We start from the raw sequence: 25,400 nt of genomic DNA, 5'->3' as shown, positions 1-25,400 counted from the left end.
CTTTTTTTTTTATTTCAGAGGGGAACGACTTACAGTTGCTCTTGCATCCGCGGAAGACTGGTGGTCCCGCATGGTTGGGTACTCGTGATCTCGATGAGAACGAGTTGCCCATTTTGGAGCAAACGGCGGATAGATTCGTAGAGGTCTATCCGCTAGGCCACGAGATTTTGAGCGCCACCCGGCCAGGTAAGGAGTTCTTTAATCCTCGTCCTCTTCATGCTCAAACTTCTGCTGGAATTCCTCTGATTTTGTCATCTTCTGATGAGGGATCCGCTTTCTTTGTGAGGAAGAAGAAGGCTGCTGGCGTGAAGGGCAAGGCGAAGGTTGTTTCCGTCGTCGACCTGGGGAATCAGTCTGATTCCGAGACTGACAGTGAGGAGGCGGCGGGGAACCTTGGTGGTGGTGACGAGACCATTGTCTCAGAGGTCGAGACAACTGTCACTTCCGAGCCACCAAGCGTTGCGCAGGTGACTGGCGTGAAGAGGCCAGTCCCATCGGGTCTATCTCCGCCTGTCAGGTCTTTCAGGATCAAGAAAGCCAGTAAGTATATTTTTTGTTCACCTTTTCCGCATTTCCTTCCGCCTTTGTTTTTAATATCTTTTGTTTTTCTTCATGCAGGAGTGGACTTATCCGCTTTCGAGAGCGGTGCGGGAGGGAGCAGTTCAGGACCCACGACGATAGGTTTGGTCAACCTATCCGAGGCGATGACCCAGGCGGCTGCGCCTGTTTCTGGTGCTGGTTCAGTGGCTCATACTGTTGAAGCAATTGTTCTAGTTATGACGTCATCTCCGCCGGCCGTCAGTGCCATCTTTACTACATCCTTCACCGGACTGGCGGTGACATTTTCCGCGAGCTCATCTGCGGCTGCTACCACGGTTATGAGTTCATCTCCGATGGTGTCTACCTCAATGGCTTCTGCATTGCCGCATTCAGCGTCAGCGACTACCTCTGTTGGGGCCAGTTCTCCAGGTATGTTTAGAGTTGGAACCTCTAGACTTACCTCTGTTGATGAGGGAGTCCCACCTTTGCCTCCTTCCCATCTCCTTGACCTCTTGGATGGATATCCTTTAGGTTCAGGTGATGGGTTTAGCGGCAATCGGCCTGTTATCGACCCTACAGGTGCGTGGGGTTATTTTGGCCTATTATCCATTCTTATCATTTTTTCCTAACTGTTTTTTGTTTTTGCAGTTTCGGATTCCAATGAGGTGTATGCTCCAAGGTGGAATATCCGCCGGGAAACAACTCTAAGGACAGCTGCGTACTGCGTCGACTGGGCGCGCCATGCCGCTCCAAGCGGTGCTTTGGGGGAGGCAATGGCTAGCTACCAGGAGGGTAGGTTGTCGAATGAGCTTCGAATTCTTCTCGCCCGGATGCAGCCGCGTGTCGAGTTACTTTGTCACGAAAACGACAAGTTAAAGACTGCGCGTAGCCTGGAGGTGGCTCAGGCGCGATCGCTGCGGGAGGAAAACAAGAGGCTTGCCGCCATCGCTGCGGAGAAGGAGAAGACCTTCAAAGACCTTGAGGCCGAGATCCAAGCCAGGCATGAGGTCCGTTCCAAGGCTACCCAAGCTGTTAACGAACAGCTTAGGTTGGCTAAGGAAACTGCGCGTAATGCCACCGAAAGGGCCACCAAAGCCGAAGCCGTTGCTGAGCCTCTGCGCCCGGAGAATGAAGAGCTTAAAGCCAAACTGGAGAAGCTTCAGCAGGCTCATGAGGCTTTGGCTTTAGAAGATGCCAATAAGCTACAAGAGCTCTTGGATCAGAGGGCTGTGCTTGATCGCACTGAGCGCAAGCTTAAAGGCGTTGAAAAGGCTGCTGCCAAGGATGTGTTGCTTGCCAACCTCAACAAGAATGAAGCCGAACGCGCCCGCGATCAAGCTCAAGCTACCCTTCAAGAAGCTCTATCCAATAAGGATTGGCTTATACGAGAAGCGTTGCCACAGGTACGCATAGCTCCATAATTTCTTTGCTTTGCGCTTTTCTTTATACTTAGAAAAGTTTTTTATATATATATTTTATTGTAGATTGTGCATCGGACATTCGCGAATACATCTTATGACGATGCCATGAGAGCAGCCCTCAACGCTTCTCATGAGGATGGGGAGAAGGCTGGCTTCTTGCTTGGTCTAGGATTTGCAGAGAAAGGCATCCCGCCTTCCAGATTTCCTTTATACGATGTTAACACTGAAGCTGCCTATGACCAAGCTGTGAACCGGTATGCTGCCTTCTCGCATTCTGTTGTGGAGAAGATTAATGAAGTTGCTGCCGCTGATGACGGGCTAACTGTTCTCAAAGCTTTCCTCGAACCGCCGCAACCGACTGATGGTGCGGGTTCAAGTGGGTTTGGAGGAAGTGGTCCCGAGGCTTGAATTTTGAGATTTCTTCCAACCGTTAGGATAGATTTGTATTTTTTTGTAGGCGGGTAGATACCTAGCCATTTTGTAATGTTTGAACAACTTTTATTGTGAATAAAAATATTTTGTTAACGCCTTGCCTTGTAAACATTATATGATTTGCTCATGCATATTTTAGTTTAACTTAGCAATTTTATAAGTGTTTTGAATAAGTTAACCTTTCGGCGCGTGTCAGATAATAGGTTAGTGTTCTGTTTCCTCTATCATGATTGTGCGGGTAGGACCGTCACTTTCACTTAGTAGGATGACCAAACTTTATCTATATCTGACATGCGTGAAGGTTTTCCTCATCTTCCCCTTAGAAATATTTACTGTTTTTGTGTTTATGCGGGTTGTGCCGCTTTCCACACGCAACGACTTACTTCCTCCCTCACTTACTTATGCCATGAGCACCGACATGTCAGTGTGGTCAGTTCATAAGTATAAAGGTAAGGCTATCAACACAATGTGATAAGGAGAATCATTTTCATTAGAAGTGGCTCTAGGCCTTTTTTTTACAAGTTCGGAATTGATCTACATGTAACATCTGCGTAATTGAGCTCCATTCCATGTTCTTAGGATGGGGGTGCCATCGAGCCTTTCGAGCCGATATGCGCCCTTTCCCAAAACTTCTTTAATAATGTATGGCCCTTCCCAGACCGGGGCCAGCTTTCCTGGGCGCTCTTGGTTTGAAGCCTCGTTGTTACGCAGTATGTAGTCTCCGACATTGTAGTTACAGAGTTTCACCCGCGTGTTGTAGTACTTTTGCATTTGTCGCTTGTAGTTCTCTTCACGCACTGCGGCTAAGTCTCTGCGCTCTTCGGTTAGCATAAGGTCTAACCGTCTTTCCGAATCATTGTCTTCTGGTTGAGTTATGACCCTTGGTGAGGGTAGACCGATTTCGACTGGGACCATGGCTTCAGTGCCATAGGTTAGGCTGAACGGAGTTTCGCCCGTGCTTGCTTTTTTCAGCGTTCTGTTTGCCCAAAGGACATGTGGAACTTCGTCCACCCAGCCGGATCTATGCTCCAAGAGTCTTTTCTTTATGCCGTCGACGATGCTCTTGTTTGCTCTTTCCACCTCACCATTACCTTGCGGGTGTGCCACTGAGGTAAAGGTGTGGGTGATTTGAAGCTCTTTCAGCCACTTTTGTAGCTTCTGGTCAGCAAAGTTGGTGCCGTTATCGCTCACCAAATTCTGTGGAAGTCCAAAACGACAAATAATAAATTCCCAAATAAATTTTTTGATATGTTTTGCGGTTGTTTGGGCTAGGGGTTTTGCTTCTATCCACTTGGTGAAGTAGTCGATGGCTACCACTAGGAACTGAACGTTTCCTGCTGCTGTGGGATATGGGCCTGTCACATCGATGGCCCACTTCTGGAATGGCCATGAAGAAGTGACTGGAACAAGTTCGTTCTTCGGGCGATGCGTGTTGGGTGCGTAAAGCTGGCAGGACCTACATTTTCTGATGTAGGCCAGCGCATCCGTGTGCATCCCCGACCAAAAATATCCCGCGTTGTTTAGCTTAGCTACAACTGCGCGTGGACCTGCGTGTACTCCACAGATGCCTTCGTGTACTTCCCTTAGGAGGTAGTCAGCATCTTGGTCGTCAACGCATCTGAGGAGTGGGCCAAGAAAGTTACGCCTGTAAAGTATGTCATCAACAAGTTGATAGTTCAGTGATTTACAGCGTATCTTTCTTGCCTGCGTCTTCGACTCTGGTAGTATACCCGCTGCAAGGTAATTTATGATTGGTGTCATCCATGTTTCCGTGCCGGTTTGTATGACACAAATTTCCTTGTGCGGGACTGATGGTGCTCCAAGAAGTTCAACGCGGATGTCCTTTCCCAAGTGGGTGAAGGCTAACGATGCAAGCTTGCTTAACGCATCCGCAGATTTGTTTTCGCTTCGCTTAATGTGCACAACTTTGCAATCGTTAAAATCGCGCTTATGGGTTTTGGCTTATGCAAGGTACAGGGCCATTATGTCATTCACGGCCGTGTACGTCCCATTTATCTGGTTGGCTACTAGCATGGAGTCCACGTGGGCTTCCAAGTTTTTTACCCTCATCTTACGCGCAATTCTTAATCCGGCCAAGAATGCTTCGTACTCCGCTTCATTGTTCGTACTTGGGAAATCAAGCCGAATAGCGTAAGTGTATTCTTGGCCTGCTGGGTTAGTTAGTTTCAACCCTGCGCCTGAACCTTCGTTGTTGGCTGCTCCATCAGTATAGAGTCGCCAGACATCGTTAGTGTCTTGTGCTGGAGAGGGTTGAGCCTCTTCCTGGCACTCTTTTTCCCGCGATGCGGGGACTTCCGCAATAAAGTCGGCCAAGACCTGGCCTTTTATAGCTGGTCTTGGCTTGTATTTTATTGCGTATTCCCCCAACTCAATTGCCCATGTAGAAAAAGGCTAGGCGTCCCGACAACTCGGGTTTGCCTAGAACGTTTGCAAGTTTGAAGTTGGTGAGAATGGTGATTGGGTGACCTTGGAAATATCGTCTTAGCCTGCGTGAAGCCTGTACAAGCGCTAGGACTAATTTGTCCAGGGTAGAGTACCGGGTTTCCACGTCTGTTAAGACGCGGCTTACATAGTAGATGGGCATCTGGATGCCTTTTCGTTCTACTAGTAAGACTGCCCCGGTTGCTCTGTCTGTGGCGGAGAGGTAGAGAATTAATTCCTCCCCCACTTCTGGTGCTGTGAGCGTTGGGAGTTCGATCAAGCGTGACCGAATCTCTTGAAAAGCTGCTTCCGCTTCTGGTGTCCAGCGGAAGTGCGTTTTCTTCAAGCAATTTCTCAACGTTGACACGAATGAGAACGACCTATCCGCATAGTTTGCCAAAAAGCGGTTAAGTGCGACTAGTCGTCCATTCAGTGTCTGAGCCTGTTTGATGGTAGTAGGTGATTCCATTTTCATAATGGCTTCGACCTTTTAGGGTTCGCTCTGAAGCCATCTTTGGTAACGATGACTCCTAAGAACTTCCCTTCTTCCATCCCAAAGGAACACTTGCTCGGGTTGAGCTTCATGTTTATTTTTCTGAGCGTGTTGAAAGTTTCTTCGATGTCTGTCAACATCGCCTCTGGCTCAAGGCTTTTGATGACCAAGTCATCCATGTAAACTTCTAAGTTCCTCCTGATTTGGGCATGGAACTCTTTGTCCATCAGGCGTTGGTACGTGGACCCAGCATTCTTAAGTCCGAATGGCATCATTTGGTAACAAAATGTACCATCGGGCGTCCGAAATGCGGTTTTGTCTTGATCATCAACGGCCATGTGGATTTGATGGTATCCCTTATACGCATCAAGGAAGCATTTAAGGCGAAACGGTGCTAATGAATCTACCTTAAGGTCAATTTCGGGTAACGGGTAACAATCCTTGGGGCATGCTTTGTTTAGGTCTTTAAAATCTATGCACATGCGCCATTGTTTGTTGGATTTTGGTACCATGACGGGATTTGCAACCCATGTTTGATATTTACTAACGCGTACGATGCCTACGTTAAGGAGTTCCTTGACTTGGGTTCTACACGCGTTAGCCTGTTCCGCACCCATTACGCGGTGCTTTTGTATGACCGGCGTAAAAGCCGGGTCACACTTGAGCTTATGCTCCGCCTTACTTCGGGGTACACCAGTCATGTCAGCTGGTGTCCACGCGAAGATGTCAGCATTTTGTTGTAATAAGCGTTTGAGTAAGGTGCGCGTGGAATTAGTGATCGTTGGGCCAATGGTAACGGCCTGGTCAGGGTACTTGCCATTGAAGGCCCATCCTTCCGGCTCGGTAATGGTTGGTTTGGCCATCTTTGGTTTGGGTTTAGATGAGACAGATGCGATGCATACCTGGGGAATACCCGTGATCATCGCGACACCCTCAGTTGTTGGCCATCCCAACATGCGATGGACCAAAGACACCACGGCATTAAATCTTGCCATCCCATCTCTCCCGAAGAGAATGTCGTATGTGTGGTGTGGCTTCCTCATTACGACGAAGTCCACGTCTTCTGTGCGGGAGTACTTCCCGTTCGTGAGAGTGACGGGGAAAGATAGGATACCCAAGGGGGTGTTTGTGCTGCCATCGAACCCTTCCATCGAGGCGTAAACCGTTTCTAGGCGTTCTTTGTCTTCGTCGTCTAGCTTGTCGAAGAACTGCCTGTACATGACCGTTGACGAAGCGTCGTTATCAGCAAGAGTGTGGGTGGTGATGTAGTGCCCCAGCTGGCTTTTGATGACTATGGGGCCTTCTTTGTTGGGCCCTCCTGGCACACGCGGGAAGCGCACTTCAGCTTCCTTCCACGCACTTGGCTCTGTTGTTCGTCGTTTTCTTCCTCTGACGTTGCCATGAACCATGTGAATGCTGATGTCGACGGCTTTCGTCCATTGCCCTTGTATCGATTGTCATTCCTCCCGCCGTTCTTGATTGACACCACGAGGTGTGTGAGTTTCCCATCTTTGACGAATGTCTCGACGATATCCTTTAAAGATGTGCATTCCTCCGTGGTGTGGCCTTTGGTCCCGTGGAAGTCACAGGATTTGCTCTGATCAGCGTTATGACGCTGTCGGATTATTGGAGCATTTGGCCATGGGAGTTTCTCGGTGGCAAATATCTCGGTGACGCTTTTAGCGAGTGGCGTCCACCTGGGATTCCGGTTCGACGAGTGCGTGTTGTCCCTTCCGCCTAAGAGAGGGCGAGAGCTGGATGAGGTGTCAAAGTTTATCCTTGACTGCCAAATACCAAGCTTCCTCATCATATTTTGTCGGGCGGTACGGACGTTATTTTCTCTTGTTCTCTGCGTGTAGAGGTTTGTGCTTTGGGGAAGATTTCTACCCAGTTGCTTCTCTGTCTCGGCGAAGCGTTTAGCTGCCGTCATGATGGCATCCCACGTGGATGGCATGCCATCTTTACCCGTCAACGTGCGGATGAGCTCTGGGTACTCAGCGCCCTGGATGAAAGCGGCGCGAACAAGATCTTCGCTAATAGTGCCCAGACTTAGCTTCTTTGAGTTGAAGCGAAGTCTAGCAAAGATTCATCTTCCTCTCGGATGCAGTTGAGGATTGTCCATTACTCTTCAGTATATTTTCTTTGTTGACTGAAGTGCTGGCTGAACTTGTGCTGGAAGTCTGCCCAATCATAGATGTGGTGGACCGGTAGACGATCAAACCACGCTCTGGCTGCCCCGACGAGCGTCATTTGGAACATGTAACACCACGTGGGTTCCGTCCAATTACTGACGGTTGCCCCCGCTATAAATCTATTCAGGTGATCGTCCGGGTCAGATATGCCATCATAAGTGCCTATGTTGGACATCTGTTTGGCACTCTTTGGAGCGATTGCTTCCGCAATATCCCTTGCGAATTTGGACGTTCCCGCATTCGCAACAGTTGGTCTGAAAGTTTTGGAAAAGTCACGTGGGTTTCCCCCCGTGTTCTTTGGTTTGAAGGTTTCCTCGAAATTTCTCTTCGAGTGGAAGTCTTCTTTACGCTTCCCTTTCGCCTTATGACGAGGGTTTGCGTCACTGTCAGATTCTTCCCAATCTTCATCATCCACATACTCGCAATCGTTGCTCATGTTGAGCTGTTGTCGAGTGCTTCCGAATTTGTCATTGGCATGCTGGAGTGAACGTAAACGTTCGTCCAACTCAGCTTGAAATTCTTTTTGACGTGCTTCCGCCCAAGCTTTAACTTGTTCAAGTGTTTGTTGGGGAAGTCTTGACTGTTGCTTCTCCACCTGGGTATCAATGAATCCCAGGGGAGGATTGTTTACTGAACTTGCCCCGGCTTGGGTAACCGGGGTAGTGTTCGTAAAGATCGTGCATTCACCGGTGTTCCCCCCAGTAGCTGGGGTTGTGGTTACCGGAGTTTCTTGGTCACTCGGTGGCCTTGGCATCGGAGTAACCTTAACCATCTTTCCAGAAGTTTGAAAAAACTGAGAAAAAGAATTAGTTCTAGCTTAATGCACGGATGGCGCCAATGAAGAAACACTAAATGACCCCGGCAGATTACGGATAATCTTAGGGTTAAGTAGATGTTTCCCACGAGGGTTAGGTCCGGCAAAGATGGTTATTCTTCTCAACCTGCAAAACAGACACCGTAAGCTCGTCACTGAGAAGGGGGTTCCTCCTTGTGACCACCCTCCGGCGTGAGAATAAGACTAGATTGCTCTGAATATGTGTATATTGAGAGAAATAGCTAGAGAAGATAAGATCATGATACCGTTCCAAGGTGTTGGAGTATTTATAGCCGAAGGTAGGTTTCCAAGCAGGTACGGCCAGCTGTATAATATTCCTTTTCCACCAACTACGGGCTATGTTCGTGCCACGATGGGAGTTGGTGGGTAGGCAGCGGCTGATGGCGATGTTTTGTACTGGAGCGTGCTCCTCCTCGTACTATTGTCGGTGAGCTGTCACCCTGTGATTGGTTCATGGGTCGCTTTTACCAGATCTTGTCTATTTGTCCATACCTTGGTAGGTATAGTACAAAAGATCTTCTGGAAGCGTACGGACTGGCTCTTTTGGGCGGGAATATTCCCGCCCTGCTCATTCCTTCTTCAGGTGACATTGCTGAAGTATAAGAGTTAGTGCCTTATGCGTGTAGCTTTACTGTTAGTGCGGGTAGCCTTCCTTCTTGGTTTGTACCCACAGCTGCGGGAACAGGCAGGGTACTGTACCAAGGGAGGCTTTCCTGCGGGAACAGCTGGCTTACTGCGTGTAAGGTCTTCATCTCTCTTAGCATGGTGGGTCCTGCGGATCCAGTTGGTCTTTGCGCAGACGTACCTCTTTAAGGTGAGTGAGTCTTGCGGGTCCAACTGGGCTTTGCTGGGACCTAACTCTTCACATACCAATTAATATTTACCTTTTCCGGTGCATAATCCAACTAGAAAAGCTGCATATGCCATCAAGTTGTCATTAATATTACATGAGCTGAAACCAAGCCTTAACATGTATTCTGTGCTCATTCAACAAATGCAAATAACAATCACCCTCAAGACAATATGTTCTATCAGCAGAAAAGTCAACATTAAATTCCATTGGTTGTTGAAAAGTCAAACCTGATTGACGATTTGATTTCGCTGAAGGGAAGCCACATAGATATTAGCAGAGGATGGTCTTCAATCCCAACATGATTCTAGTAAGAAAACAAAAACCATTACAAATATAACGGCAAATAATAGAGATCGCAAGACATGCTGATCTAAAACAGGTCATTTTCAATACGGGTCGAGCGGGCTTGAGTTGACTTACACCTTTCATTATTTTTCTCTCTTTTCAAAATACTGCTTAATTTTACCGTGCTAATTTTGATACAAAGGCTATTATTAGTTTATTACTAAACAATTAAAAACTTTGAAAATAAAAGCAAATCATAAGCATTAGAAAGACTTTTGGGGACTCTCAACCAGTTTAACATGTGCGTTGTTAGCTTAACAATATGATTTGGCCCGCTTGAGATAAAACACTACCCATGCTAGCCCGTTCATAAGTAAACAGATGGAAGATGCCATTTCTAATAACAATATATCCCTTCTATATTTTATTAATATAATGCTTACAATTAAATAAACAACTTATTACAATAATAAGATACTAAACATTTAAACGACTTAGGGATAAAACTCAAAAAAGTCATAAAACACAACCAAAATTAACACATTCAAAACATCACTAGTAAACTTAAACAGCGATCAAGTAGGTGTGCAGAAGGATTTATATACAGCGGAACAAATATTTTACTTTTGGGGGGGGGGGGGGGGTTATCATTTATGATTAAAAATGCAAAATTCGGGATGCTGGGAACTTGATCCCGATTGAGATTGCACTTAAGTAGCAAATAAGATTAAAGCAAAGGAGTGATTTGCAGTGCATATTATGATACCTTTGTGGCCAGAAGGTAGTTACACGTGTTACATGAGATAGACACAAAGATGATGTGTGGTTTAATAGGGAAAGCAATAAGCAATAGTGGGGAAAATTGGCATCCAACATATTACTTGAAAGCAAAAAACGGTCAAACATATCGATATAGCCCACAATATTTTAATGCATAAAACATCAAAATCATTATTTAAAATATATAAATTACTATATGCAGAAAATAAACTTTGTAATAACTTTTGGCACATTTTTCTTTTACTTGTAAAATACCAATATCCTGGCCAACCAGTGCCAACCATGTGTTCATAACAGGTCAAACATGTAAGCAAATTAAATAGAATAAAAAAACAGGTCAAAGTGTATTATAGCTTTCTCCTAGTGGTTTCTTTGGTTAATTGTAATAGCCAGCATTAAGGACCTTACCTATATTGGTAATAAGTAAAAATCATACTTGCACTTGCCAAACCATAAAGAAATGCATTTCCAGCATCTAGAATAATGTTCATCTGCAACACAACAAACAGAAAACATATATATTATGAGAAAATTAGTTCGAAAAAAAGTGTTAACTAAAAGAACCTAGCAACATATGATAAATGCTCCTACGTCTAATGTCTCACCAAAACTACAAATACACATGAAAATGAGAAAAACAAAAAAATATATAAAGTATGAGCCTATTTAGAAATTTGATAGATCATCTATATCTCCATATCCATAACCAATAATCCATCTTAATGAAAATGGTATTTAAAAGTGGCTAATTTATACTTGCTGGTGTCTTTCCACAGTAATTGACAAGAATAAGAACCTTTAGATGCATTCTCCAAAACTTGTTACAGTGAATGCAGATAAAAACCATACACAGAGCCTTGAGGTATATACATCTTCATCCATAGCAAAGTGGAGAATGATTTTCCAACAAGATTTAAAAGATTGACTTGACTTGATACATGTATCACACTAACCCCCCGGTCAACATAGTGTATTGTCCGCTTTGCGTGCAAGTAATAGCACAAACTCATGGTGTTCCAAACATGTCACCAAAGTTAGAGAGTTCACTCTATATAAACCTATCATCTCTCTTTGTATTTTGGTGATGTGAAATTTGCCCCAGGAAAATACACGGTCCCCATATCCGATTACAACTCTTAGTACAAGTATAACTTAATCAGCCGAAGCCCTAACCCACCACCGCCACATTTATATAGAGACCCTATTCATAGATTATTTTGCTCACATAACTAACTCGTGTTCGTGAAATTGAACAATTTAGCAAATCGACCTACTTCAAATAGACTATCTCAATGATCGATTTCAATAAAAGGGCGTCTAGTATTGTTTGATCTGAAGTAGAGGTCTCACTGGAAGCAACATCTCTATCCTTTGGGAAAGAGGCCCAGTTTTCCTACCCCACCACACATCCTCAAACCCTACCAATAGCTTTGCTATGGGTGGGATTATACTAGATATGGTTTGTTGTTGCTAGCACTGATTGATCTCTTTGGTCTTTTAGTTCTAAATCTATCCAAGACTCCTCGTTTAGTTTCGTGCTTCCACGCATGTCGTCAGCCATCATAGAAACCATATCCAAAAAGCCAAGTTCCATTCTAGGATTGTCAATACTTTTCCCATGTTAATACCTAGACGTACTTGTGTTCGTGTTTATGTCTTGTTCATACTCCAAACTCATAATCCCGGTTGTTCGCATTCCTAATTTGTCGTGCTCCTACCGGTTTCTATTACTACTCCACACCATATCCCTTAGAAGGTTTCCTCAACCTTGTCTCCATGTGTCGCCCTTCATTGCGCCATGAAATCTCGAAAACAAATTGCCCTTCTTGTTGTTCATTCATTACCTTTATGATGTGCACTCATTGTTTGAGATCTTGTTCTTGAGTGCATGCACCATGAAACTACCATCCCTATTGCTTGTCAACTATGACTTACGATACTAACTAATAGTGCGTGTCATGTTCATGTCCGTGGTTTTGGGCATGATTTTGGTTCCAAGAATCAAGGTCCAATAGGTTACACTTCTAAATGCAGTGCAATTCATCACAAGTTTAAAGGAGGAGGTTGCTTTCGCAGGCTAAAATGAGATTGACGACCTTAAAGACTTACAATTCAGAAATGATTAGCATATGTGCTCCAACAAGAAGATTGTTAGATATGTCAATCATAGTTAATAAGTTAGCTAGTCTTAATTCAGACTCCTAATCAAGTTTAGCCAATTCTCTATTAGTAGCCTTGTATCTTACACCAACAAAGGACATTGCCTCATAAGAAAGAGACACATGTAACTCCTAAGATCTCATTGGTGATTACACGGAACAACTAAATCCAAAGCAATAAACCTACTATAGAACGACCCAAGAAGATGTTATGCTTTGGTGTCATCGAAAGAATCTCCTTTCATACTGTAGCATGCTCATATCCAATGCACCATATGATGCACAAATGTTGACATCGTTAAGTCTCCTCAAGGTGAACTTTTTGTCAAATTGCAGTATTGGCCTACTCTCCATCGAAAAGAAAACCTTAAACCGATTCTAACATGTAATTCACTTATAATCCTAAAATTAATCTCATGCGTGGAACCCGAAAGCATATCCATTCTATATGCTATTTGCATCCCCACCACTTCTCTCTTTGCCAATATCAGCATAGGATCTCTCTAGGTACAACACAACTAAAGAGTAGATGAACTTTCAAATTGAACAAGGTATAGAGATGAATATTAAATAGACATACTTTATAGTAAACTATGAGTTGAAAATTCATTTCCACATTGGAGAGTCCAAAGTCCAAACTCCTTGAGAGATGTGAAGCCAAAATGGACAGAGATAATGGAATTGGATAAAAGAAAACACGGTTATATTAATACGCAGGCAAAATAGAGAGCTATAGGTGGGTTTATAATGAAGCAAGACCCTAGTATAAACATTAATCTAAGTATATAAAGTGCAATATGTATACGTAGCTCAAGATATATTTACGAATAATCAAGAATCAATTTTACCCACGAAACTAAGACAGAGTACTTGTCTATCATAAAGTACATACCAGAACTTAGCCCCACGCAAATGCCACGTCAGCCTTCCTTCAATCTAGCCACCAGCCAATGTAAATTGAGCAGCTCGCCATGTATTAGATGGTGGCAAGGATGTCTGACTACTGAACTATATTACAGCATTATTAAGGAAGAAATAAGCAGAAGATTGCACAAAACAAGATACACGAAACTGCAAAAGGTTTGTCTAAACTGCTGCAGACAGATCAACAGAGATGCCAAACTCTTCATTAACAATCTTTAACAACATGATGGAACCCGTGGATTTTCGTCTTCCTAAAGCTTTCCACATGAGAACTTGCTAATAGTTTCTTCACTACAAACTGATGAACAGTGCCAATAAAATGTAGATCCTTACTCTCGTTTTAACTGAGATATGCCTACCAGAGAGTATATAACTTATGACTAGGTTCATCAGCAATTCCTAGTATCACAAAATCTGTCAGAAATACGGAATTCATCAACTTAATAAAGAAATGTTCCTAAAACTTAAATTGTACCCGGTCACTGAATCATATACGACACATCAATAATGATGATCTCAGAGTGCGCCATGTCATCGTAGCCCTCAGACACACATGCATGTCATGTGCTTCTGTGTAACTGAATTTCGTATTTCTAGACTAGTACCTAATAGTATATACATTATCTTCTGAACCAGTATCCTAGACGTCTACTTTTACAACCTATGATACTAAACCTAATAACTTAACATTCACTATGTTCTTCAGAACCTGTAATCAATAGAGTTTGGTAGTAATACAGGCCTTGAGTGAATAGAATCTTCAAATCATTTTCTATAACTTTAATCCTTTGATTGACAGCTTTCAGTCTTCATGTTCCAATACGGGGAAAATAGTAGATAAGATATGTAGCAATGAAGAATCATTGCTCCAGTAAAACTTAAGGATGTGATCATATGAGTTAAAGAATGTGTGGTCAAAAAAAGATAAAGAATCAAGAAGATGAAACCAAATGGTGTAAACAAACAATAAAAGCATTTAAAATCCGGTCAATAACACTAGGTGATAATCATGCCACACAAGGGGATCATTGTCTCCATAAGTTTTAGTATAGCAACCCAATATTCCGAATGCACTTAGTAAAACAGCTTATAGCTAAAAGTTCAAATAAAGGGATTACTTGATGAAACGCAAACATAAAAGAACCATACACTTCTACCAACTCAATATGCTTTTTTGCAATTGGGAACATACGCTGTCCACATTTCAACGACGGGTTGCACGAGATTTCTCGGGCCCTGCCCATTGACCGGAACTTGAACCATATAATGGCCCCTTGTCAGCAGCACCCTGAGAAAAACACACCCCAGAATTGACCCGACCTATTTTAAAAAATACTCATTTTGACCCCAACTTGTTACCCAACCTGCCCAATTTTCCACCTGGCTAAGTATAAGAATGAGTGAAGTAGCAAGTCATACCAAGTGAACGCCGTGTCCATCACCATAAAGAGGAGGAAAACGGTCATCTGAACTTCCATATTTCACCCCGTACGACCCGCCTACATATAAGATATTGTTGTAACATTAAGCAAAAACTACTCTATGAAGATCTTAAGAATGTTTAGTTAAAACAGCGAAGCATAACCACAATAGGCTAGTTATTTCATTAATCATCTTGATCTCACATATTTAGTCAGTTACTATATTAGCAGTAATGTGGTGACAAACCTACAAATCAGGAGCTATTTATTTATAAATGACACCTTATGCAACAAAAGCTATGTCCCATTAGCCATCAATCAAACCCTTGCCTAATCACACTACATTGGCATCCACCTTAAATCAAAGCCTTTTAAAGGATTAAGCCTCTTTCCCTTTTTATCTTATCAAGTGAATATAGCAGATGGCATGCGAAAACTATATTGAAACATATTGAAAAAAAAAATCAGCTTGGATCAGTTGTTTATTACAAGGTGAGATCAATGCGACACTTTAAAACCTAGAGGCACTAAAGATTGCAAATAGAAGTAACCTACATAACACAAACTATAACAGATTGAAGAATCAGTTTACTAAATTAACTCGTTAGAGATAGGATAGATATTGAGTCATCTAGTTTCAATTTTAGGCCTTGTATCTCTTATAAACAAAAGTTATTATCTAAAGAAATATAAACACATCTAAATTCTGAGCATCAGATTGCAATACTAATAAGATAAATTGGAATAAATCCAAATCTATCTACTACTTATATTATAGATAAAAAGACATATCTCAAAACAAAGTTGGAACCTCTTATTATCATATAAATCAAAGACTTTTGGCACACAGGAGAACATTTTCCCTAAGAACTTATTAATGTGCTAGAATGTAGGCATAAAGACTTTATGCATTTTGTTCTTGAACAACATCTGACTTGTGTCAAATTTGACAATATGACATTACGGAACCAATTAAAGGAACTGATATTGTTTAACTATTCTTAAAGAACAAACTAAAAGCGAATGAACTGAGTACCAATTACAGTTTAAGGTAAGCTTCCATAGTGTCAGCAAACAAAGCATGTAAACTTAGCCAAACATATATATAAGTATATAACTAATAGTATATAATGGTAAATACCAGCACCCCATGATCCAGCGTCAGTATTTGTAAGTTCCACACGGAGCTTTTCAACTTCACGTGCCATAGAAACCAAGTTCTTCTCCATTGCTTGTCTTTGTTCCATCAACTCTATACCTCCTTTCTTCTCGTAATCAATAGCAGCTCTACAAGATACAAAATAATGTTAAGTTCATCAATTTATTTTAGTTAAATGTTTAGGCATTTATGCTTCAAATATAAAGAAGATATAAAAACCTAGTATGCAAAAGCTCCTGAAGAATTCTCTCATGCTCTGCTCTCAAAGCTGGAAGTTGCTTATTATCAGTTTGCAGTTTTGCAAAGTCCTTCTTGAGAATCTGAAGCTGACCAGATAAATCATGCCTAATAGAATTTAGCCGCTCTACTTTGGCGTGAAGTTGAGCAGCCTCATGTTTCAAAGGTTCAATGGCACGGAGATCAGCATCTAGTTTCAAAACATTATCAATAAGCTTTCTCGAATGTATTTCATTTTGTTCTTGAATATCAGCAACTGCAATATTCATTCGCCTAAGTTCCTCTTTGGAAGCTGCCAAATCTCGTTGTAGAGAAACTCTGTCTTCAACTAACCTCCTATTTTCACCCAAAAGCCTGCGAATTTCATGATGTTGGATTTCAAGTTCCTCCTCCAGCATGGCAGGATGAGGCGGCATAGGTCGAGCAATAGGGGCCCGTGATGGAGGCCCTCCTTGATGATACCCGTGCCGGTTGTCATATGCCTCACGAGGATAACGGTTCCTTCCTGCCATCTAATTACACCCTAAGAGAATAAAAAATAAACATCTCATCATTCATCAAGTAAAACCATTATGTAGAACAAGAAACATATGTGTGAACCCTCAGGTGGGAAAAAGTAAATTGCACTAATTTTGACGTTATTTCACTAATCTCGTTAAAATAACGTTAAAAGTGGCGGAAGGTTAATCAGGCATCATGTGGTGGCGTTGATAGCCAAAAGACAAGGGTACATGCACCAATCGGCCGGTGTCCCGATGATTGAGTGTTATGTGCCTTATGTCCAAGGCTTGATGCAAAACTACTATCGAGCCGAGGGTCTCACCGGAAGCAGCCTCTCAATTCCTACGGGGTGGAGGTAAGGCTGTCTACATCTTACCCTCCTCAGACCCTACCATAGCTTTGCTATTGGTGGGATATACTGAGTACGACGATGATGATGAAACATACAAATATATAAAATAATTTATGACACTAATTTAGTATGTAATTACAAAATTTGTATGTAATTCTTGCTAAATTTAGCTCTATGGTGAGATGCATTAAAGACATTGTTGATCTTAGCATCTTAGGGCAGCTTACAATTACAGCAGTGTTGGAAAATCGGTACTAATCGGCCACTAGTCGCTAATCGATGATCTACTAACTAACTTTTGGTAATCGGTGACATTAATCGCTAATCAGCACCAATCAACCTTAATCTGCCCAAATTTCAACCAATTTCCGTTGATTCTGGTCCTGAGTTGGACAGTGGGTCAAGGAGGGATTAAAACCTGTCTGCTTCAAAAGCATACATATATAAATGTGTGTGTGTGTATTACAGAACTGAAAATTAGATATAAACACTGTGTGTGTGTGCATAACTGAAATTACATATAAAAAAAGTGTGTATTAAGATTTTTTAATAGTTGTTTATTAAGTTACTAGATCAAAAACTTGTGTATTACACAAGTTGAATACATAAAAAATGTTAAATAGTTGCACGACCATATCCGTCGGTAACATATAAAAATACGTGTGTATATATAAAACTGAAGAATACATATAAAAATTCCAATCCGATTAACCGCAAGTCTATACCTCACCATCCGACTTTCGCCTAGCGAGTTCTACAACACTGACTTACAGGCTACAGTTTTCTAATCTCGATCACTACGCGCTTAACCTAAACCGGTTGAATCACAAACAAACCATAACTCATTCATTCCAGCTACAACAAACAGTGCACCTATATAACATATTAATATTAATCCAGCACCAGATCATCTAATCAGTAATCAATCATCTGCAATCAATCATTTAATCACAACACATTCAACGCACAAACAAACCGAATGCAAAAACCCTAGGTTTAACAAAACTAACAATAATCGCGTGAAAATAACGGGATGAAGCAAAATAGCGAACCTAATTAAGAGAATTGGATTGAATTAAGCAACGCGTACCTTGATTTGTGAAGAAATTGGATTGAATTATTAATTAAGAGAATTGATTAATAATTATGTAATTTGTTGTTGAGTTGAAAGCTGGACGCCTGGGGTTGGTTTATTATGAGAAAATGAGCATCGGGCAAAAAGGTACTGTTTGGGTGCAGGTTGTTTATATAGTAAAGGGTCATTTTTATTATTTTGGTTTAGCAAATAATGCGAATTTAGTCTAAAACGCTTATCTTTTGCATATGGACCCTTCATGTTTCCTAATTCTTGCTAATTACATACAGATCACTAACTTTGTCAAATTTAATCGTTAAGTCAAAGGTAGACATGTCTTTTCACTCTTTTTTTATAATACTTATTTAAGTGAACTGCGGTTTTCGTCCCTCTTGTTTGATCAAATCTGCACTATTAGTCCAGTAGTTTCAAATTTGCAATTTTCTTTCCTATGGTTTCATTTCACTTGTAATTAAACCCGGATTCCCTATTCTCGTTAAGTTTGGTCGTTAAACCCATCAGTGTGCCCTTCACGAGTTCACGTGAGGGGCAGTTTTGTTCATTCTCTTTTTTTCCTTTTTCCACAAATACACCCCAGCCCCTCACGTGAGAGGGGGGTTGTGAATTATGACTGATGTTTATTTGGGGAAAAACGACAAAACGAACGCAAATGGTTTAACATGTATACCATTGACTTAACAGTTAAAATTAACGGAGTTAGTGATTTGGATGTAATTGGCAAGAACTGAGAAACGTGAAGGGTCTGTTTGCAAAAAATAACTTTTTGGACTAAATTCGCATTATTCGTCAAACCACAATGACGAAAATGACACTTTACTCTTGTTTATATTACTGGCCCATAAAGACCATAAAGAGGCTTGACTGGCTAGAAAACGAATCCGAAACACACAAAAAAGAAAAAAAAATGAAAAAAACTGAACCAAAGCAAAAAAACCTACGTTTAGGTTTTTTGTTTTTGTAGAAATCGAACTTATGATTCGGTTTTGACCTTGCATGTAATAAAAACCGAAAAGGCTGAAACTAAACAGTTTCAGAAATCCAAAAACCAACTTTGGTTTATGGCTTGGTTTTAGCCCAAAACCCCACCTAGCACACCCCTTCTCTCTGTTGTGGGCTACATCCAGTGAATCAACTTTTGGGTTGCGAGGAAAATGGTTAAGTCTAAACGAGTTGTTCAAGATAGTATTATTAAAAGTTTGAATTTTGCAAAAGTGAAGTTGTTTAATATATGAGGTCAGCCCGAGTTTCGTATATGAAGCTTGTTTAGCTTGTTTAGGCTCATGAGCATAGATAAACTTTTTATTTGTATAGATATAATAGTTGTTAAGATGAAACTATATAGTACATAATAAATATATTTGCGTATGTGGTTATGATAAAAGTAACTAATTGACACACTTTTTATTTGTATAAATATTATAGTTGTTAAGATGAAATTATATATTATATAATAAATATTTTTGTGTGTGTAATTATGATAAAAATAACTATAGGGTATTTTATGTTAGGTATGAAATTATAATTATAATTATTTATGAAAGTAATTAAATAAATAATAAAAGATTCAAGCTCAAAATTATGTTATAGTACTCGAAATAAGCAAAGCTCGAGCTTAGGCGAGCTCAACTCGACTCATTTAGTCATTTACACCGTTAACAAGAAACGTTTTAGATTCTTAAAGAATCAACCAGAGTGAACCAAACCAGATAGATTAAGTTACATGAAAAGGGAGTTTGTAGCTCGATTTGGTTTATGTGGTTAAATTATATCAAACCTTTAAATATGGACTTGGCCATTAATACTTCTTTGTTTTGTAATGTATGAGACTAGTTTTTATGTACATTTTCAGTATTAAGAAAATATGAAGTTCAAAAGCATAATACGTATGTACACTACATGCATATACATGTGATGTGTGTATGTGTAACAACTTATTAGGCCGGATAATGACGATAACATGCCGGTGACATTCAATGATGGATTATCAACAAATAACTAAACCGTTGTAATCGTGATACTCCTTTTATTTTAGGTTATTGAGGACTACAATTATGAGTTAAAATCCATGAACCTAATAATATGACTGATGTGTATAAAAAAGAAAGGCAGGCATTCTTACAAGTTTGCATGAGATGCATGTATAAAAAGATTGCTTCTTCTAAATTTGCGAATTAATACGGTTTATATGTAACTTGCATAAGGTATACGTAAAAAAATGGCTTTGATATCTGAGACTCAAGAGAGAGCTTTTATATAATTATATGACAAATCCAAATGCCATACCATTACGTGTTCCAAACAATAAGAGCACCCAACAAGCTACATTCTCTCAGGTTTGGATAATGATGAGACAAACTAGGTGCCTATGTGAAGGATTAATCTTGAGTTATTAGTAAAGTTAAAGGTTTATTTTGTTAAGTTATAATTTAGTTGTTTGAATTGTATTAGGTTTAGGAAAGGTATGTCTTGAACATCAAGCTTAATAAGTCTATAAATAGGGTCTAGATTATTAGCTGTTTTTGTGAGAGTTGAGAGAGAGTTAAGAGAGAGTCAATGAGTCTCATCTCCATGTACGTTTGAGAAGTTCGTGAAGTTCGTTTGAGAAGTTCGTTTGATTATATGAAAAGAGTCGCGGGTTGTTACCCCCAAATATATCGTGTTAGTTTGTTTGATAAGTTCGTTGATTTGATTGTTTGATCCGTCTGGGCCAACAATTGGTATCAGATCTACGACTCGTATTCACGAAAAGTTTCGTATTATTTTAGTTTGTTCGGCTAATAGGTTTTGTTATTAAATTTGTTCGGTTGTTCGTGATAGAAGAAAGAAGAAAAAAGGGTTTTAGTATTTTGAGGTTTGTGGAGCCAGTGGCGGATCTAGGAATTTTTTTAGGTGGTGCACTACTTTTATATGCTTAAATTTCATAGAGTCGGTCGGGTATAAAAAATTCCGGGTCGGTTCGATGATTCGGCCAAAGCTCATTACATAATAAAAATACGATAAAATAATAAAAAAGATACCGTCATTAAAGTGTCTTAATTTACCAACTAAATTGGTTAGAGGAAAATCATGCCCGGTTTGTTGACACGTACCTCTAAGTAGATATGCCCGTCTAATTTCATCTTTTTGACTTCGCTGATAAGATGAAATGGTTTGCCTTTCGAAAGGATCCCATGAAAGATCATCAAAAATTATTTTTGACGGTTTACTACTTGAAATTGATGATCCAAGGTTCGATGGTTCACTTTGGAAATATCTCTTAATATTGAAAATACCTACAAATCAACAATTACAAAGTAACAAATTAAAAACTGTAAGAAACTAACAAATTCTAACAAACTAAGAAATTAAAACCAACAATCTAACTAATTAAAACAAAAGTAACAATCAAAAACAATTAACAAGAAGTCAAGAACAATTAAAACTAACGCAACAATTTAACAAATGGATGATCATTTTATAGAAAACTTTCTAAGAAGCATTTCATCGAACACCTTGTAAGCATAATTGTTACAATAAAAAAACATTTATTCATCTCATTCTACCACCTAATTAGAAAGATTTGAGAGCTAAATGTGAGAGTTAAACAACCAAACCACTTATTAACACAACCTAGACCATATAAGACAATAGAAGAAAGCAAAAATCCCAAAAATTATTTCAACATATCGATGGGAATTGGGAAAGAACATGGAAGATCGAACATACCTTCAAAATGGGAAGAAGAGAACGGCTGAACGGGGATGAGGGGTCAGGGGAAATAGGCTGTCTGTGTTTGAAGAGAGGCCAGGGAAGACTGAAGAGGCGCCAAATTTTTTGTTGTGGTCTTAGTGTTTTAATAAAACCCATAAGGTAAGTTGGTAAAAAAAAATAAGAACAAATCTATCCTCCAACAAGAATGGAACCTGCAACCTTAAGGTAACCAAACAAACACCATACCGGCTGAACCAGCACTTCGAACTTTTATGTAGTGGTTCCTTTCCTATTTATAAGGTGGTTCCTTTTATATTTTCTATATATAATTAGACTATTATTTCGAAACTCGAGTGGTTCCGCGGAACCACCCACTTCTGCTATAGATCCGCCCCTGTGTGGAGCACCATATATGTATGTTGCATCGGTTTTAGCATTAACCAAATTGTTTGGTTGAGTGGATTTAATTTGTGGCTTTGTGAGCACATAATTGAGGTTAGAAAACAAATATAAAAGGTAATCAGTTTCTTGATTGGTATAGGAAAAAATAAAATAGTAATTTTATTTTTTGAGTTCAAGTGCAATAGCTTTTGTTGGTGAAAAAGAGGGCTGTGAAAGCCGTGATTGAGTTTGGATTTGTAAAGAAGCAAGGGGTAATTATATGTGTGGTTTTGAGTATTAAGAAAAAAAGTTTGTGGTGTTTTTTATTTATTGGAAATTGGTTTCGAGATCAGGAATCAATTCCAATTGAAAAGCAAAATAGAAAGAAAGTAAATATAGGAAAGACAAGATGATGATTGGAGGACTTCCAATATTGACGAAATCGAACTACGAAGTATGGTCGACCAAGATGGAGGAATTTCTGAAAGAGTATGGTTTTTGGGACGTTATTGAACCTACAGGCGGCGTGACTGTAGATGAAAGGAAGATGTATACAGCGTTAGGGTTCATATGTCAAACCCTACCAGAAGACATCTTGGTACAAGTTGGCATACTCATGAATGCTGAGGAAGTATGGTGTGCTTTGAAGATTCGATTTCTAGGAATTGATTATGTACGAAAGGAAGAAGAGGTAAAGGTAGCTAAAGAAGCCGCTGAGAAAGAAAGATTGAATAAGATCGTTGAGAAGGAAAGATTGGATGCTATTGTTCAAGAAGAACAAGCATGTAAGAAAGATGCTCTGGAAGCTACAGAGATAAAAGAAGCTTTGCAAGCTGTTTTGAGAAGTGAAGGTAAAGAAAGGTTGAGTGAAGAAAAAGAAAGAATTTCTTAAGAAAAAGAGAAGATGGAAAATCTTAAGATATGTTTTCATGACTCAAACAACCTTAAAGATGAGAAAATTGATAAGATAAGTGAGCAGAAAGAAAACAAGAAATCTGCTAGTGATGATGATGAGAGAAAGGTTATGGAATTGAATGAAAGGAATGATGTAACTAACTGGTCTGCAGTTTTAGAAGTGTGTGTGAAAGTCAACAATCGAGCATTTGTTGATGAAATGTCAGAACCGAATGAAAGGTTGAGAAGAATTGTCAGAATGAAAGGCCTAGTAGGGTCTGCTAAAGAAGGAATGAATAGCCCATCTGCAAGTTTTGATGAGCAAATAAAGAAAAGAAAAGTGAGAAAGAAGAACGTAGAGAATGAAGTGGTATGTGAGATCAATGTGGATGGTATGAATGATGACTATAAAGAACTTGTTAAACAAGTTTGTTACAAACAACTGAAAAGAAAGAGTAAAGATGAACTAATGATTAAAATTGAAGAGCTGAGACTGATACGAGGAATTCAAGACCTTGGTGGTACAAATTCAAGATTAAGGGGGTGAATGAAGGATTAATCCTGAATTATTAGTAAAGTTAAAGGTTTATTTTGTTAAGTTATAATTTAGTTATTTGAATTGTATTAGGTTTAGGAAAGGTATGTCTTTGAGAGCAAGCTTAATAAGTCTATAAATAAGGTCTAGATTATTAGCTGTTTTTGTGAGAGTTGAGAGAGAGTTAAGAGAGAGTCAATGAGTCTCATCTCCATGTACGTTTGAGAAGTTCGTGAAGTTCGTTTGAGTTGCGGGTTGTTTCCCCCAATATATCGTGTTAGTTTGTTTGATAAGTTCGTTGATTTGATTGTTTGATTCGTCTGGACCAACACTATGGACTCCACGCAACATTGTGGAGCGAAGTTTGCTTTTTGCAAACTTAATTCAAACCTTAAGGGTTGGTCCCAAAGTCATTCCCTCTCACGCACTCATATACATATTATATATACATATATAATTTTAATAAGGTTTGTGAATGTTCGTTGTTGTGAAAAAAAATTAGATTGTCTAAGAAAAGTTTGAAATATGATGTGTCGGTTTGTAAAGGTTTGTTGTTGTGATGCTCTAACAGCGGCAAAGGAAGGGGGGGTCATCCTTCTCCCCGAATTCGTTAGTGTGTTAACACCCAAGACAACTAAATTAGGTGGGGTCCACCCCAATGTACCAATAAAACCTTTTTTAACCTCTAGTTAGCTCACAACACATTGTTAAAGGGTTGATCGGTTAATGGATTCTAGTCCCGTAGCGCTTTAACTTGAGGTCTCTAATTAGCACGCAACACAAAGCCTTTCTAAAATACTAATACAAAATAATCATCTTTATAACAAATAAAATTCCTACACTTTTATACACTTAGGTATAACATGATTAATAATGTATACATTACTACTTATCATATTTAATCCCTATTTTACTTTCAAACTTAAAACCAAACTATGCAAAATTATTCAACCCTAATCAAGTTCACATAAAAAGGTTCAATTCCTATTTTCTCCACTTAATTATGTCCTTTTTAGCATGCACGTGTGTAAGTTCAAAGAATCAACAAGACAAATATTCCATTGTCCCCCACACACGTGTGGTTCTTGTTCTTCATCCAGCTTGTCTTTTCCTTTTTACAGATATATAGAAGGCCCATAAAATCATAATTACTCCTCTTTAATTCTCTCTTTTGACCCAAATTGGCATTCTGTTCTTCATTCTTACTGTTGGAAAGTTGATAATAGTGTCATCCTCAGCTACCCACCTGCATTTGAACCCGATGTAAACACGAAAATTTTACATGAACATAAACAAGATGTGAACCTGAAAATCGTGTGGTACATATGAACTCACATGACACGTTTAACCCAAATATAATGTTAATGCTTTAGAATTCTAAATTTACATATTATTTGTTATTTTCGAAAGCAATTATATTTAAACTATAATAACTTATTTAGTTTGCCATAAAAAATACCCAAAAATTTTATACCAGCCTAAACACGATACGAATCTGAAAATCATGTGGACTGCACATGAACCCACATGACACGTTTAAACCAAAAAAAAATTGTTAATGCTTTAGAATTCTAGATTTACATATTATTTTTTTGAAGCAATTATATATAAACTAATAATTTATTTTTAAACGTTGGTATAAAAGTACCCAAATAGTTTACATTAGTAAATAAAACACAATTAGAAAAATACGAAAGTTATAAATGGGTTAAACATGTCAACTTGCGAACACGTTGGTTGACACTAACACGGTCCGTTTAGCTAAACGTGTTCTTAGT

The 25,400-nt window shown here is 39.8% G+C and overlaps 1 protein-coding gene across 4 annotated transcripts; it reads right to left on the bottom strand.

The window, feature by feature from the left end:
- Positions 1-10,786: 10,786 nt before the first annotated feature.
- LOC143610481 (protein FLX-like 3) lies at positions 10,787-18,146 on the bottom strand. Of its 4 annotated transcripts, none has more exons than XM_077084954.1 (5): positions 18,079-18,146; positions 16,156-16,696; positions 15,925-16,064; positions 14,776-14,855; positions 10,787-14,644 (listed from the first exon to the last, which is right to left on the bottom strand). In XM_077084954.1, exons 2-5 carry the CDS (start codon positions 16,683-16,685, stop codon positions 14,561-14,563), a joined length of 834 nt encoding a protein of 277 aa, XP_076941069.1. In that variant the 5' UTR covers positions 16,686-16,696; positions 18,079-18,146; the 3' UTR covers positions 10,787-14,560. The 4 variants fall into 4 exon arrangements, with proteins under 4 accessions (XP_076941069.1, XP_076941066.1, XP_076941068.1 ...); XM_077084951.1 differs by having other exon boundaries at positions 13,208-14,644; positions 15,919-16,064; XM_077084953.1 differs by having other exon boundaries at positions 13,208-14,644; positions 15,919-16,064; positions 18,117-18,146.
- Between the last annotated feature and the right edge of the window lie 7,254 nt (positions 18,147-25,400).

The sequence above is a fragment of the Bidens hawaiensis genome, unplaced genomic scaffold (genome assembly GCF_021521415.1).
Source record: "Bidens hawaiensis isolate Kalapana, Puna unplaced genomic scaffold, B.hawaiensis_p1.1 tig00026422_1, whole genome shotgun sequence".
Lineage (NCBI taxonomy): Eukaryota > Viridiplantae > Streptophyta > Magnoliopsida > Asterales > Asteraceae > Bidens > Bidens hawaiensis.
Note: the sequence above shows the minus strand (reverse complement) of the source record. Positions and strands in the feature narration are given on the sequence as shown.